The sequence below is a fragment of the Mustelus asterias genome, chromosome 12 (assembly GCF_964213995.1).
Source record: "Mustelus asterias chromosome 12, sMusAst1.hap1.1, whole genome shotgun sequence".
Taxonomy (NCBI): Eukaryota; Metazoa; Chordata; class Chondrichthyes; order Carcharhiniformes; family Triakidae; genus Mustelus; species Mustelus asterias.
Window position 1 is genome coordinate 12,691,142 of NC_135812.1, and position 16,284 is coordinate 12,707,425.

Sequence of the window (16,284 nt, forward strand, 5' to 3'; positions counted from 1 at the left end):
CTCTAACCAAGATTCTACACAATTGAAGCAAGACTTCAATACCCCTGCACACAAACCCTCTTGTGATAAAGACCAACATCTCATTAGCCTCCCTAATAGCTTGCTGCACCTGCATGTTAGCTTTCAGTGACTTATGGACGAGGAAACCAGGTCATTTGTCACATCAACACTTTCTAATCTCTTACCATCTGCTCCACCTACCAAAGTGGACACACTCACATTTTTCCACATCTGGAAGGAAATATTAGGTCAGATGACCCACAGCTGAATCAGAGGTGGGTTTTAATATTCATTTTAAAGGAGGAAAGTAAAAGTTCAGGAAGGGTATTCCAGGGCTTCGGTCCTAGACAGCTGAAGGCTGAGGTGGAACTATTCAATCAGAAATGCTCAAGAGGCCAAAATTGGAGCAGCACAGATATCCGAGGGTTATGGGGTTGAAGGAGATAACACAGATAGGGAGGGGCAAAGCCATGAGAGATGTGAAAACAAGGGTGTGGAATTTTCATAGAATCCCTGCAGTGCAGAAGGGCAGTTCGGCCCATCGAGTCTGCACCAACCACAATCCCAGGCTCTATTCCTGTAACCCCTCATATTTACCCTGCTAATTCCCCCGACACTTGGGTCAATTTATCATGGCCAATCAACCTAACCAGCACATCTTTGGACTGTGGGAGGAAACCCGAGCACCCGCAGGAAACCCACGCAGACACGAGGAGAATGTGCAGACTCCACACAGACAGTGACCCGAGGCCGGAATTGAACCCGGGTCCCTAGCGCTGTGAGACAGCAACGTCAATCACTGTGCCGCCCACATAAAGTCAAAGTGTTGCTTGACTGGGAGCCAGGGTAGGTCAATGAGCACAGGAGCGAAAGGTAAACAGGACTTGGTGTGAGACAGCAGAGTTAATCCCTTACAGAACCCTTACGTTACTCCATTACCATGAATCCCATGATCTAACTATAATGGAATTTGCAAATCTCCACACTATACTCTAACTGTGGCCTAACCAATGTCTTGTGCAGATTCACCAGCTTCTTGTTTTTGTATTCGCCCCTGCTGCACACAAAAGCCAGGATCCCATTATCTTCCCCCATGTTAGCTCTGCTGTAATGTGCTTCACTTGGTCAACTCCATAATAATAAACTGGACGTCATGCTGTAATTGTAGTCTTTACTGGAATTGTGGAGGAAATGAATCACTCAACGTGGCAACAAGAAGCTGAATGAGTATTTCCACATTTGTGCTCCCCCCAGAGACAGGGTGGATGTTTTAAAGTATATTTATTGTGTCACAAGTAGGCTTACATTAACACTGCAATGAAGTTACAGTGAAAAATCCCCAAGTTGTCTCACTCCAGCACCTGTTCGGTTAACACCGAGGGAGAATTTAGCACCTAACCAGCACGTCTTTTGGACTGTGGGAGGAAACCGGAGCACCCGGAGGAAACCCACGCAGACACGGGGAGAACGTGCAAATTCCGCATGGACAGTGACCCCAAGCCAGGAATCAAGCTCAGGTCCCTGGCGCTGTGAGGCAGCAGTGCTAACCAATGTGCCACCCCAGATGTTTTCATACCCGAAGAAGCTTTATTTCCCCAATACAGACGCAAAGTATAATGGAGGCGAAACTCTGAAATAAAAACAAAATAAAACACTGGAAAAACTCAGCAGCATCTGTAGGGGGAAACAGTTAAACTTTCAGGTTGAGACGACTTATCATCAGAACAATACAAACTCCCCCACCGCTCACCACAGTTAGTTGATGGGAAGTGGAAACGTATTTCTCGAGTTAATTCTGTCTCAGGGAAAAGAACAAACAGAAAAAGACAACTCACAGTCGCGGCAAAACTCTCACCTCTTCTTTTGTAAGGCAGCAAAGTTCTTTTTGAAAATAGGACTGATCTGGCTCAGCAATTCCACCAGGGAATGGCTGAGGAAGCTGGGGTTTGCAGGTTTGGGGTTGAAGCTGTAGGCTGTCGACCTGTCCCGAGCACAAAAACCAGCATTGTAACAAGGGCAAAAATACATTGCATTTATAAAAGTTACGCATTTTGTATTACCATTGTGAATTTAACTCGAGCAAAATTACATCCAACCCATCCACCCGCAAATTTTGTTTCATTCACAGAATCCCTACAGTGCAGGAAGAGGCCATTCGGCCCATCGAGTCTGCACCAACTTCAATCCCTCCCAGGCCCTATCCCCATAACTCCACATATTTACCCTGCTAATCCCCCCTTGACACTAGTTAAATTTAGCATGGCCAATCCACCTAACCCGCACATTTTTGGACTGTGGGAGGAAACTGGAGCACCCGGAGGAAACCCACGCAGACACGGGGAGAACGTGCAAACGCCACACAGACAGTGACCCAAGGCCGGTCCCTGGCACTGTGAGGCAGCAGTGCTAACCACTGTGCCCCAGGACATAGGTGTCGGTGGCTGACCAGCATTTATTGCCCATCCCTACTTGCCCGAGGGCAGTTGAGAGTCAACCACATTGGCTGTGGCTCTGGAGTCACATGTAGGCCAGACCGGGTAAGGACGGCAGATTTCCTTCCCTAAACGACAGATGGGTTTTTCTGACACAAGACAATGGTTTCATGGTCACCAGTAGATTCTTAATTCTAGATATTTTTATTGAATTCAAATTCCACCATCTGCCGTGGCGGGATTCGAACCTGGGTTCCTAGAACATTAGCTGAGTTTCTAGATTAACAGTCTAGCGATAATACCACAAGGCCATCGCTTTCCTTCAGACACATTTCTTGGACCCAGAGCTATCCAGCCTCAGTTTCCTTCAGAAGATTCGGCACGTTGTTTTGCTTGTGTTAAGTGATCATTTTACCAGATATGCTTTGTCAAGCTCGCACCCAGTGCTCATTCCCACGATAATAATGTGCAGCAACTAACATTAACCCAACTGCCAAAAGGCAGAAGATCATTTAAACTTGCTCCTCCTGCAGAGACCTTGTAGTCAAATTGTACAATGGTTTCACAAATTCTAATTTGTGTTTTCAGGAGCTTACAAAGAAACTAAAGTAGTGTCAGATCAGAATCACAAACTGCCCCGTAGTGGGAGTGAGAGTCAGTGAATCATTCTCTTACAGGGAAGGAGAGGGGGAGTGGGGAGGGGTGGAGAGGAGGGAGACGAGGAGAAAGGAGGGAAGGAAATGGTTAGCGCCAGGGACCCAGGTTCGATTCCACCCTCGGCTCACTGTCTGTGTGGAGTTTGCACATTCTCCCCGTGTTTGCGTGAGTTTCCTCCGGGTGCTCCAGTTTCCTCCCGCAGTCCAAAGATATGCGGGTTAGGTCGATTGGCCATGCTAAATTGCTCCCTAATGTCAGGGGGACTAGCAGGGTAAATACACATGGTTACAGGGATGGGGCCTGGTTGGGATATTTACTGGTGCAGACTCAATGGGCTGAATGGCCTCCTTTTGCACTGTCGGGATTCAATGAAATAAAAAGAAGTCTCACAACACCAGGTTAAAGTCCAACAGGTTCATTTGGAATCACGAGCTTTCGGAGCGCTGCTCCTTCATCAGGTGAGCGAGCAGCGCTCCGAAAGTTCGTAATTCCAAATAAACCTGTTGGACTTTAACCTGGTGTTGTGAGACTTCTTACTGTGCCCACCCCAGTCCAACGCCGGCATCTCCACATTATGAAATAAAAAGACAGATGGTCATAGTGACTGGGCCACTGCTGCATACCTTCTGCCAGTGTGGGCACAGGCTACTGGCTCACCCCTTTCATCTATGAGTGCCATAAATATGGAATGGGAGGTTGTGCAACACTAAATAGAATGACAGTCAAGACTGTAATTATATGGGAAATTGCTGACAAAACCCTTCTGCCATGCCCCAGTTTTGCGAAGGATTGGAGCGTGTGCTAGTTATGAATGTTAACTTGTGTGAACCTGCTACAGTGCAGGAGTTAGGTGCGGGGCAGAGGCCCCCCCCCTGATTTCACCTGACATACAATTAGCAAAGCCTTCCAATTCCGCAACTCACTCCCTTTCACTCGAGCAGAGAGTGAGTGGCAACTTGCTGACTGGGAACTCAGTTGAATTTCACAGCCAGTTCAGCCAACAAACGCAAACTCTTCCACCCACTCAGCAGTTGTTCCTGCAAATCGAGGGGCTAGGTGGGTAGCAGGAAGCAAGTACAGATCAGGGAAGTTGTTGGTCTGCAAGTTCCACTTTTTTTTTGCAATCAAGCCGGCTGATTGGCGTCATTAGTTCCACACCTGGGGAAACCTTCTCAATGGGGCAAGTTTCCAATTTCACTCATCTAACTATGGGAATGAGACGCATTATCATAGAATCCTCACAGTGCAGAAGGAGACCATTCGGCCCATCGAGTCTGCACCGAATCCCCAAAAGAGCATCTTATCCAGGCCCAATCCCCTGCCCTATCCTGAAATCCCATGCATTTCCCATGGCTAATCCATCTAACCTACACATCTTGGGACACTAAAAGGACAGTCCAAAGATGTGTGGGGTTAGGTGCATTGGCCATGCTAAATTGGCCCTTAGTGTCCCGGGATGCGTAGGTTAGAGGGATTAGCGGGGCAAATATGTGGCTTTACGGGGATAGGGCCTGAGTGGGATTGTTGTCAGTGCAGATTCGATGGGCCGAATGGCCTCCTCCTCCTGCACTGTAGGGTTTCTATGATTACCATGGCCAATCCACCTAACCTGCACATCTCTGGAGTGTGGGAGGAAACAGGAGCAGCCGGAGGAAACCCACGCAGACATGGGGAGGATGTGCAAACGCCACACAGACAGTCACCCGAGGCCGGCATTGAACCCGGGTCCCTGGCCCTGTGAGGCAGCAGTGCTAACCACCGTGCCGCTTTCCTCGCGAGTAAGAACAAAGGGAGGATGAGATAAATAAATCCATAATGAAGGGGGCAAGCCAGCGTGGTAACACACGCACATAAACACAACTTACTGATTCACGTAGAAACCTCGGGTGGAAGCAGTGATGCTGACATGCCGATCCTCCATGGTAACTACGTACAGGTACATCAGATCACCGTGCATCTTGCGGTTCCCTGGCGGAGGGTTCCAGCCACTCATAGTTAACACTTTCAGGCATTGCAGAGGCTGTGGAAAGGGAGGGAAGTGAATTAAAAAACACAATTCCTGTACTTAACATGTAATTACATAGTGTCTTGCATCGAGCCTTTGCAACAAGGTTGGGGAGGGGACCATCAACTGTGCAGTTATGCAGACAATGTCAGAATTATTTCAGCGAATCACAGAACCCCTACAGTGCAGAAGGAGGCCATTCAGCCCATCGAGCCCGCACCGACAACGTTCACATCCAGGCCCTATCCCAGTAACCTCATGTATTTACCCTGCTAATCCCCCTGACGCCAAGGGGCAATTTAGCATGGTCAATCCACCTAACCTGCACATCTTTAGCCTATCACAATATGACACAAAGCTTGCAATCTACCACACAGAGTGTAATCAGCTGTCAGAGGGCAGCATTTCTGCATCAAATATTCCCACTGCACCAAAACAGCTCTATCCAAAAACATGACAAAAGATTTGGTCCTCTGTGACCACAGTACTTTCATCTTCTCTGCACCATCTGATAGTTGACCGCGCCACCCTGGGCCTCATTGCCCAGGTTGGCGGAAGTGCTCTCAGTTGGATTTGCACTGACCACTGTGCAGCAAGGTCTTCGTTTCCCATCCCTGGATTTACCTCTGGGGCTCCTACTCATCGACCACTCGCCCGACAGCCAGCCACAGATAAGTCACAACCTCCGCCAGACAGCCATCGAGGAGTCGGACGTCCATTGTCTTGGACCTCCGCCTAAAGCTGGCCACTAATTCCACCCCTTCCTCACCTACCACCCCAGGTGTTTTCCCGGACTCTTGGGGCGGGATTTTCCGGTCGGGCTCGCCCCAAAACTGGAAGATCCCGCCCCGAGATCAACAGACCTTTGCATGGTCTCACCCGCTATGATTCCCGTGGTGGGTGGGACAGAAAAATTCCCCCCTCGGTCTCAGTTCCCCCCTCGGTTCCCACCGGACCCCAGGCTCAGCTTTCGTCTCCATATCTTCTTCAAAGACCATCATATTCAATTCGCACAATGTTCAGCATCTACATCCCTAATGCAGATTCCCTTCTCCCGAAACTCTCAATGTCTTTGTCACCTTCAGCCTTGAATGTTTCACCGCAGTCCCGGCCAACTTGCCTTCCTCCCCAAACTCCAGCTTCTCCAAAGCCCCACTGCCCTTATCTTACCCCACATGCCTCTGTCCTCACAAATCCACAACTGACTCACAATCAATAGAATCCCTACCATGCAGAAGGAGTTCATTTGGTCCATCGAGTCTGCATCATCCACAATCCCACCCCGGTCCTATCCCTGTAACGCTGCATATTTACCCTGCTAATCCCCCTGACACAATTTAGCATGGCCAATCAACCTAAATTGCCAAGCAGAAACTGATAGCCAAGTTCCGCACTCGAGGACAGCCTCAACCGGGATCTTGGGTTCACGTCACACTACCTGTAACCCCCACCATTTGGCCTGGGCTTGCAAAATCCTACTAACTGCCCTGGCTGGAGACAATTCACACCTCTTTAACCTGTGATCATCCCTCTCTCCACTCGGACTGTCTGTACCTGTAAATACTTGATTACCTGTTAAGACTCGCATTCCAACCATTATCTTGCAATTGAGTTTGTGTCTATATATGCCCTGTTTGTGAACCCAACTCTCCACTCGTTTGAGGAAGGAGCTCGTGATACCAAATAAACCTGTTGGACTTTAACCTGGTGTTGTGAGATTCTTACTGAATCAACCTAACCCACATATCTTTGGAGTGTGGGAGGAAACTGGAGCGCCTGGAGGAAACCCATGCAGACTCCACACAGACAGTCACCCAAGGCTGGATTTGAACCCGGGTCCCTGGCGCTGTGAGGCAGCAGTGCCATTGTGCCCCCACCCTCCTCTCAGGAAGTTTGTTCCAGCCGCCAACCATCCTCTGGGTGAAATTTCTTCTCCTCGCGTCACTTCTACTCCCCTTGTCCCATTATTTTGAATCTGTGTCCTCTAGTTCTTGATGGTCTCCTGGGAGGGAACAGTTTCTCATTATCTACCCTATCCATACCCCTCAGGATTGCACTTACGTCCATCCTAGAGCCATAATAGAGCCAACGTTGGGGTGGCACGGTGGCACAGTGGTTAGCACTGCTATCTCACAGCGCCAGGGACCCGAGTTTGATTCCCGGCTCGGGTTACTGTCTGTGTGGAGTTTGCACGTTCTCCCCGTGTCTGCGTGGGTTTCCTCTGGGTGCTCCGGTTTCGTCCCACACTCCAAAGACGTGCTGGTTAGGTGGATTGGCCATGCTAAATTGCCCCTCAGGGGGACTAACAGGGTAAAGGTATGGGGCTATGAGGATAGGGACTGGGTGGGATTGTGGTCGGTGCAGATCCGATGGGCTGAATGACCTCCTTCTGCACTGTAGGGATTCTATGATTCGATGAAACGCTCACACCGTGTCTCTCTCTCTGGCGGTGCCTGACCTGCTGAGTATTTCAGGCATTTTCCATTCCAATTTCCGCATCTCCGGCAACATTTTGCTTTTACCTTTACGTCCTTGGTCTGTGGCTGGAGGAAGAGCAGAGGACGATCCTTGCTTCCGGGAAGGATGTGCTCTGGGGGCGTGCAGTCAATTTGCTCCAACTCCAAGCCTTTCCTTTTACGCTTCCCGGTCTCTGAAAAGCAACGTTGAGAAAACTGCAGTTAGAAACCAGTGCACTAGGCTTCTCCATCGGAAACCTCAACATCCACTTTACCCGGGGGCTGCCTTTACCCTCAGTGACCTGGTCACTGCAGAACATAACGGATGGATTAGTTAACAACTGGACCAGGGTTATTTTATATTGGAGGAAAAAAATCATTGTCAAAAGAACTCCCAGAACAATTCATTTGCAGATATGAAATCTTTGTTTCTCCCCCCATTCATCCCCCCAACCCCCTCCCCCCCCCCCTCCCCCCCCATCCCTCCCGCCCAACCACACTGCCTTTTGGGACTCAGCTTTCCGTCGCTGCTGTCAAACTCCAACCGCAGAAACCAAACATCTGTATTTGGCTTTAACAGCTGGACAATTCAGGTCGGGGCTGGCTTCACAAATCACAAATCGCAGTCAACAGTTCAGGAGAAATTGTTAAAAATACACCAGCGGTCATTTCATATTTCAGCATGAACTTTTGTCACGAGAAATTATTTCTTTAAAAAAACAGCTTCGTCAATTTTCTCCTGCCCTGAACGTGTTTCTTGACTGCACCTCCACAAGCGTCATTCTCCATTACCTCACCAAAGCAGCCATTACTCACCAGCAGGTCCCGACCGCCAATGGCACCAGGTTATTCAACAGCATCGCATACCCCAATGATAATCTGATGCCCGCGCACACTTCCTGTAAAATGGGTAGGCGGTGGGGGAGGGGCAGGTGGTTGGGTGGTGAGGGGGTGGGGTGGGGGGAGGGGACTGGATCAGCAGCAGGAACCTCGATCGCATGGGTGACAGGTTTCCGGGTCCAGGGTGCGTAAGAAGTCTCACAGGTTAAAGTCCAACAGGTCTATTTGGAATCACGAGCTTTCGGAGCGCTGCTCCTTCATCAGGTGAGTGGACCTGTTGGACTTTAACCAGGTGTTGTGAGACTTCTTACTGTGCCCACCCCAGTCCAACTCCGGCATCTCCACGTCAACAGTTAGGTTGCCTTTGCTGGCACTGAAACCGCAGTGGGCACATTCACTAGGCAGGTGGTCACAGTGTCTGCACCGTCACTGCCAGCCTGCATCGAAGGATGGGACCATCCGTAATATTGAGCAGTGGGAACGCAGTCAAACAGGGGCAGCGTCAATAAAACACGTTTATTTTTTCCATCACGGTTAAGGGTTGAAGTTTTCACAGAAAATGGAATCCCAAAGCCGGAGTCAAAATTCCCAGGTTTGCGGTTGTGACTTGCTCACCGCCCAGCTTGCCACCCCGGGGGAGGAGGGAGGGACGCACACACACACACACACACACACACACACACACACACACACACACACACACACACTTCCTTCACCATTTTACCACTGTCCGGTTCTCTTCTTACCTCCCAAATCGCCCTCTGTGAACATGCTGAGGAATGACAAGGAATTGCAGTCTACGCCATTGTAGGAATCAGAGGGATCCAAACTCTTCAGCAGGTCTCGGATATGTCGCACGTGGATTCGAGCTTCTCGGACGGTGTAAGGCTCTTTGGGAATACACCAAAAAAAAACCCAAAGTGATTAACCCCCTTCAACCCAGCTCGAATTCAATACATCTGGTGACAAGATAATTATGGATGGGAAAAGGCCATTCAGCCCATCATCAATCCAGAGATATCCTAACACACTCTTGCCATATTTCATTGCAGCATCCAACTGTTGATTCCAAGACATTTCCCTCCACTGCTTGAAGTGGAAGATCATTCTGCACGTTCATTATGATTTGAAAAGAAGAATTGAACGCGATCAGTCTGAAAACGTAGTTCAGCCACCTCCCTTCCGAGCTGAAATGTCCGTGTTTCACTTGTGCTTTCTCAACACACCTCACACTCGGGAGCAACACGGTGACACAGTGGTTAGTACTGCTGCCTCACAGCGCCAGAGACCCGGGTCCGATTCCCGGTCTGGGTCACTCTCTGTATAGAGTCTGCACGTTCTCCCCGTGTCTGCGTGGGTTTCCTCCGGGTGCTCCGGTTTCCTCCCACAGTCAGAAAGACGAACTGGTTAGGTGCATTGGCCGTGCTAAATTCTCCCTCAGTGTAACCCGAACAGGCGCTGGAGTGTGGCGACTAGGGGGATTTTCACAGTAACTTCATTGTCGTGTGAATGTAAGCCTACTTGTGACTAATAAATAAACTTTTTTAAAAATGGATCTTGGGATTGTCTGCAAGGCTTATTCACCAGTGAGGGAACGCCATGAAAGGAATGGGTCTTTCCAAACCTCCAGACCTACAAATTTCAATAAGAACAAATCAGGAAACGATGAATAGAAAACCAAATTCAATTGATTCAGTTAGGGCTCATTGGGCAGGTGTAGCTTACAACCTGTAATCGAGACAACCCCCCCTGGTGGAGGCAAGAAGCTACGTGGAGCTGGAGAGGTGTTGCTAAGATCCTCAGAACTACAGAGAGCTGGTCCAGCGAGATGCTTAGCAGGCTTGGAGCCGTAAGATAGGCAACAGGATCAGTCGAGACAGGAAGAGAAAAGGTCATCCCATGGATTTTTTTCTCTGTCAACATGATTGCTCTCTGAATTGATCAGAAACAACTGGCTGAAAGGACAGCGAGCACAACACATCTGATTAGGCATCGGATTCCGGAATTGGACATTAGGGAGGCGATGGCCTAATGATATTATCGCCAGACTATTAATCCAGAAACTCAGTCAATGTTCTGGTGACCCAGGTTCGAATCCCGCCACGGCAGATGGTGGAATTTGAATTCAATAATAAAAACGTCTGGAATTAAGAATCTACTGATGACCATGAAACCATTGTGGATTGTTGTAAAAACCCATCTGGTTCACTAATGTCCTTTAGGGAAGGAAATCTGCCGTCATTACCTGGTCTGGCCTACGTGTGACTCCAGAGCCACAGCAATGTGGTTGATTTTCAACTGCTCTCCAAGGGCAACTAGGGATGGGCAATAAATGCTGGCAAACCAGCGACGCCCATGTCCCATGAATGAATTTTTTAAAAATTGGACTAATTCACAACATAGGAACGTAGGGATTAGGAGCAGAGGCAGGCAAATTCAGCCATTCAATCAGATCATGGCTGATCTCTCCCTGGTCTCAAATCCACCTCCCCACCTGTTTCCCAGATCCCTTTTTTTATTAGAAATATATCCATCTCCTTCTTGAAACCATTCAACGATTCAGACTCCACCGCGCGATGGGGCAGCGAGTTCCACAAATTCACCACCCTCTGCGAGAAGTAGTTCCTCCTCATCTCAGTTTTAAATCTACCACTTCGCAACCTACACCTGTGACCTCTTGTTCTAGATTGCCCCACAAGAGGAAAACAACTAAAGACGAAGATCGAACGCCCTTTGAACAGGAGACCAAGGTTGAAAATATTAAGATAAATCAGGAAGTAACGATTAAGGTGATATAAAGCTTCGATTTCAAAAAAATCTAAAGATGAGCTGGATGAGAAAGTGGAGGGATGGGTTGGTAAGTTTGTCGACGACACGAAGGTTGGTGGGGTTGTGGATAGTCTGGAGGGATGACAGAAGTTACAGAGGGACATAGATAGGATGCAAGACAGGGCAGAGAAGTGGCAGATGGACTTCAACCCAGATAAATGCGCAGTGGTCCATTTTGGCAGGTCGAATGGGATGAAGGAGTACTATATACAGGGAAAGGCTCTGAGTACTGTTGAGAATCAGAAGGACTTGGGGTCCGGGTCCATAGGACTCTAAAATCGGCCCCGCAGTTGGAGGAGGTGGTTAAGAAGGCGTATGGTGTGCTGGCCTTTATCAATCGAGGGATTGAGTTTAGGAGTCCGGGGATAATGACGCAGCTATATAAGACCCTCGTCAGACCCCACTTGGAGTACTGTGCTCAATTCTGGTCGCCTCATTTCAGGAAGGATGTGGAAAAGATTGAAAGGGTGTCGAGGCGATTTAGAAGGATGTTGCCTGGATTGAGTGGCATGCCTTATGAGGATAGGCTGAGGGAGCTCGGACTTTTCTCCTTGGAGAGAAGATGGATGAGAGGAGACCTAATAGAGGTATATAAGATGTTGAGAGGCATAGATTGGGTGGACTCAGAGACTTTTTCCCAGGGTGGAAATGGCTGCTACGAGAGGACACAGGTTTAAGGTGCTGGGGTGGAGGTCCAGGGGAAATGTTCGGGGGAAGTTTTTCACACAGAGGGTGGTGGGCAAGTGGAATCGGCTCCCTTCAGTGCTGGTGGAGGCAAACTGAATAGGGGCTTTTAAGAGACTCCTGGATGAGTACATGGGACTTAATAGGATGGAGGGTTATAGGTAGGTCCAAAACGTAGGGATATGTTCGGCACAACTTGTGGGGCTGAAGGGCCAGTTTTGTGCTGTAGTTTTTCTATGTTTCTATGACAGGACGGAGAAGTGAGGGAGGCAACAAACTGCACATTCTGACTCTGGAAAAGGACAAGGAGTGGGAGAGTCCAACAATACCTTCTACTACTTTCAGACTGGAGCCTTCCTGTAGGCCTTCAATGGATTTGAGTTCAGAGAAGTTGTCCAGAACATTCCCATCCAGCTGTAGAGAGAAGCACGTCCGATGGCACGTGTCCTCCCTGTCCATAAGGACCTGATGGATTTCCTGCACCATCTCCTGGGGAGAAACCTGGAACCAAAAAAGGAACACAAGTTAGGAAAAATAAAACCACCTTTAGTATCGTGAAATATTCCCACGCATGTCACAGAACCACTGTCTCACAATAGCTTCAAGTTTCTAGGTGTCCAGATCACCAACAACCTGTCCTGGTCCCTCCACGCTGATGCTACAGTTAGGAAAGTCCACCAACACCTCTGCTTTCTCAAGAGACTAAGAAAATTTGGCATGTCAGCTACGATCTCACCAGCTGTTACAAATGCACCAGAGAAAGCATCCTTTCCAGATGTATCACAGCTTGGTATGGCTCCTGCTCTGCCCAAGACCACAACAAACTACAAAAAGTCGTGAATGTAGCACAATCCATCACGCAAACCAGCCTCCCATCCATTGACTCTGTCTACACTTCCCGCTGCCTCGACAAAGCAGCCAGCATAATTAAGGACCCCAGGCACCCCGGACATTCTCTCTTCCACCTTCTTCCATCGGGAAAATGATACAAAAGTCTGAGGTCACGTACCAACCGACTCGAGAACAGCTTCTTCCCTGCTGCCGTCAGACTTTTGAATGGACTTACCTCGTATTAAGTTGACCTTTCTCTACATCCTAGCTATGACTTTAACACTACATTCTGCACTCTCTCCTTTCCTTCTCTATGAACGGTATGCTTTGTCTGTATAGCGCGCACTGTATGTTAATACATGAGACAATAATAAATCAAATCAATTGGAGGTCTGGCTTCCGCACTATTTGTAATCATTTTGTCAGCTGGAATAAAGTCAGTTGCCTTTTCCTGGCATGCTGGGGGCAAGAAGGAGCCAGAGAATAAATTGCACCAATTTAGCCCAATTTCCCGTCAAGTCCCTTTGGAGCTGGGCTCCGTATGTGTTAATTTTCAAGATCACAGAAGCTGAATTCATTCCCGACATTTACTGGAGACTTTGTCCTTCACATGCGTGGACAGGAATGCTGAGCCGACCCGGATCAACACACGAGCCTGCTCAAAGCAGAAAATATCAAGGTGGATCCGGTCCTGTCCAGCTCCAACCTTGTGAGGGTGTAGCTCATCCCACTTCGAACACTCCCTTTGTGTGTATACGAGGAATGTGGAGGTTTACCCCACGCAATGTTGAGAAGGGAGCAGGAAGGAGGAGCAAAGAAAGTGCAGGGTGGAGCGGTGGAGGGGCGGGGGGGGGGGAGGAGTGGGGGGGGGGAGTGGGGGGGGGGGGGGGAGTGGGGGGGGGAGTGGGGGGTATCTGACTTGCGTCAGCAGAAATTCTCACTTTTAAAAAAAAGTTACGTTTATTTATTAGTATCACAACTAATGTCTCGCCAGTGGGATTTGAACCCAGGACTTTGTGACCCAGAGTCAAGATTTCTAACCACTCTGCTATGGCCAGCACCAAAGTTATCTGCTCTCAGCCACACACGCAGCATGGGTGCTGCAATTAGCCTTCATGGGCCTGTATTGTAGAGGGAGAATGAGTTTATTAGGAAAAAAACGAGTTCCTGCTCTGAATATGCGGTGATGCCCTTTGCAGTCAAATAGTCCATCAAGATTCTCAACACCCAGCTTCGCAGAAACTACCACTTGAGCCATGCCCAGGGAGCTGCAAGTCAGAAAGGAATAGTGCCCGATGGGTAAAATTTAAAATAGGGTAGCTTGGTGGTTAGCGCTGCTGCCTCACTACGCCAGGGACCCTGGGTTCGATTCCAGGCTTGGGTCACTATCTGTGCAGAGTCTGCACATTCTCCCAGTGTCTGCGTGGGTTTCCTCCCACAGTCCGAGAGACGTGCTGGTTGGGTGCATTGGCTATGCTGGATTCTCCCTCAGTGTAACCCAAACAGGTGCTGGAGTGTGGCGACTAGGGGATATTCACAGTGACTTCATTGCAGTGTTAACGTAAGCCTACTTGTGACACTAATAAATAGATTTTTAAATTTCGGGGAAAAACAAAAAGGCAAAATTCTAATGTGATGGCAGCTTCAGACTCTTCAAGGAATTTTACACTTCCATTTCTTATGCCATTGCAGTGCAGGAGACCATTGAGTCCATACCAGGATAGCATGGGTACAACATAATAACCGAGGCACTGCCTTTTTTCTTTTTTCCCTTTTTTCAGAAGGAGATTCTTTCCATCGTGATCTTTTTGTGCCGTTGCATTCTCCCCAAAGCCTTTGCCAACGTCACTACGTCGTTTCAAGAGCTGTATCAGCAGCATCTGTTGTGTTGCTCCTTCACATGTTCTCCAGGGAGACGCCAAGCGGAAACTGAGGAAACACCCCGCAAAAGGTGTGAGCTTGGGTCTGCGAATCCCAACACAATCAGGTGTCGCCATCTGAAGACCCACTCTCAAAAACAACACACTCGGAACTCTCCCCCCCCCCCCCGCCATTTAGCTTTCCCTGATATTTTGGCAACGTAAGCAGGATTACTTGGTCTGGTAAGGAAAGGCTGAAAAACACACTTACGTACGCAGCTTTTAAAATCCTCTGAATGCCCTAAAGCGCTTCATAATTAATCATTTTTGAAAATACAGGCACTTGTTTTGCAGGCAAACATGGCAGTCACTTTTCCAGAACCTACTGTGTTGATGTGATGGATAATCAGTTAACCATTTACATCCCCTTTGTCTTTTTGTCTATACCATTCCTATCAATTACAGTACCCTCACAGTATAAAACTTGTCCTATTTTCCTCTTCTTCAGCTCTGTCGAAGGGTCGTCCAGACTTGAAACATTGGCTCTATTCTCTCTCCACTGAGGCTGTCAGACCTGCTGAGATTTTCCAGCATTTTTGGTTTGTGCTTCAGATTCCAGCATCCGCAGTATTTTGCCTTCATACTGAATTCGTCAGATGTTGGTCTGGCTAACATCACAGTGTTAATGTAAGCCTAGTTGTGACAATAATAAATAAATAAACAAGGCTGCGATATTCTTCTTGGAGTATGGTGCCTGGAATTTAATAACGGAGCTATCTTCTGAATTAGTGTTAACAGGGAGAGGAAGACAAAAACAAAACAGCAGACAACGCAAGAATGAGAGTTCTTTGATCCTTTACTGTGTAATTTGGATAGTCAGGCCATCCAAAATGGTCTTTTTTCCAAAATGCAAAGACTTCTCATGGTCCAAAATAAGTAAACATTGTATTTTCATAGCTTTCTGCGCTGCACCCAGATGCATTTCGCGTAGAATTTTTTTGAAGTGCCAGCTATGTGGGAAATTATAGCAGCAATTTTATGCAGAGATAGATTCCACAAGCACCCTTGAAATGACTGACTGGAAAACATTCCGTGCATCAGTGAAAATTCTCGGGCTCCTGTTCAATTCTATCCATCATAATTCCGAGATCCACAATTACAATGAGTGCCTCCACTGGTAGGAGGGTGCAACTACAGCATGACAAATTTACACCGGCGGTTTCCACTGCAAATATGATTTTATTTTTATTCATTGGACATGGGCGTCGCTGGCTGGCCAGCATTTATTGCCCATCCCTCGTTGCCCGAGGGCAGTTGAGAGTCAACCACATTGCTGTGGCTCTGGAGTCACATGTAGGCCAGGCCATGTAAGGACGGCAGAATTCCTTCCCTAAAGGACATTAGTGAACCAGATGGGTTTTTCCGACAATCGAAAATGGTTTCACGGGCGTCAGTAGATTCTTAATTCCAGATTTTTTTTTATTGAATTCAAATTCCACCATCTGCCCTGGTGGGATTCGAACCCGGGTCCCCAGAATGTGAATGAAGGAATTTATGTTGGAATATAAAACTAAAGGTAAAACGCACAACTTCGTTATGGGGGCTCAATTACACCTCTGCTGCCCAGTTTAAATTATCCCCCCCGCTCCCCCAATTTCCTCTAACCTCACTTTACCTGAAGATTTCACCGT

At 48.2% G+C, this 16,284-nt stretch overlaps 1 protein-coding gene across 4 annotated transcripts in view; it reads right to left on the minus strand.

The window, feature by feature from the left end:
• Nucleotides 1-16,284, minus strand: part of cluha (CLUH binding protein of NUMT mRNA a) — a 102,096-nt gene that overhangs the window by 51,141 nt on the left and 34,671 nt on the right. For all 4 annotated transcript variants that reach the window (XM_078224762.1, XM_078224761.1, XM_078224759.1 and 1 more), the window contains exons 3-7: nt 12,233-12,404; nt 9,137-9,280; nt 7,617-7,744; nt 4,955-5,109; nt 1,856-1,981 (exon numbers count right to left, since the gene is read on the minus strand). In XM_078224762.1, coding sequence (XP_078080888.1) covers nt 1,856-1,981; nt 4,955-5,109; nt 7,617-7,744; nt 9,137-9,280; nt 12,233-12,404 — 725 coding nt within the window. The remainder of the gene's footprint in view (nt 1-1,855; nt 1,982-4,954; nt 5,110-7,616; nt 7,745-9,136; nt 9,281-12,232; nt 12,405-16,284) is intronic.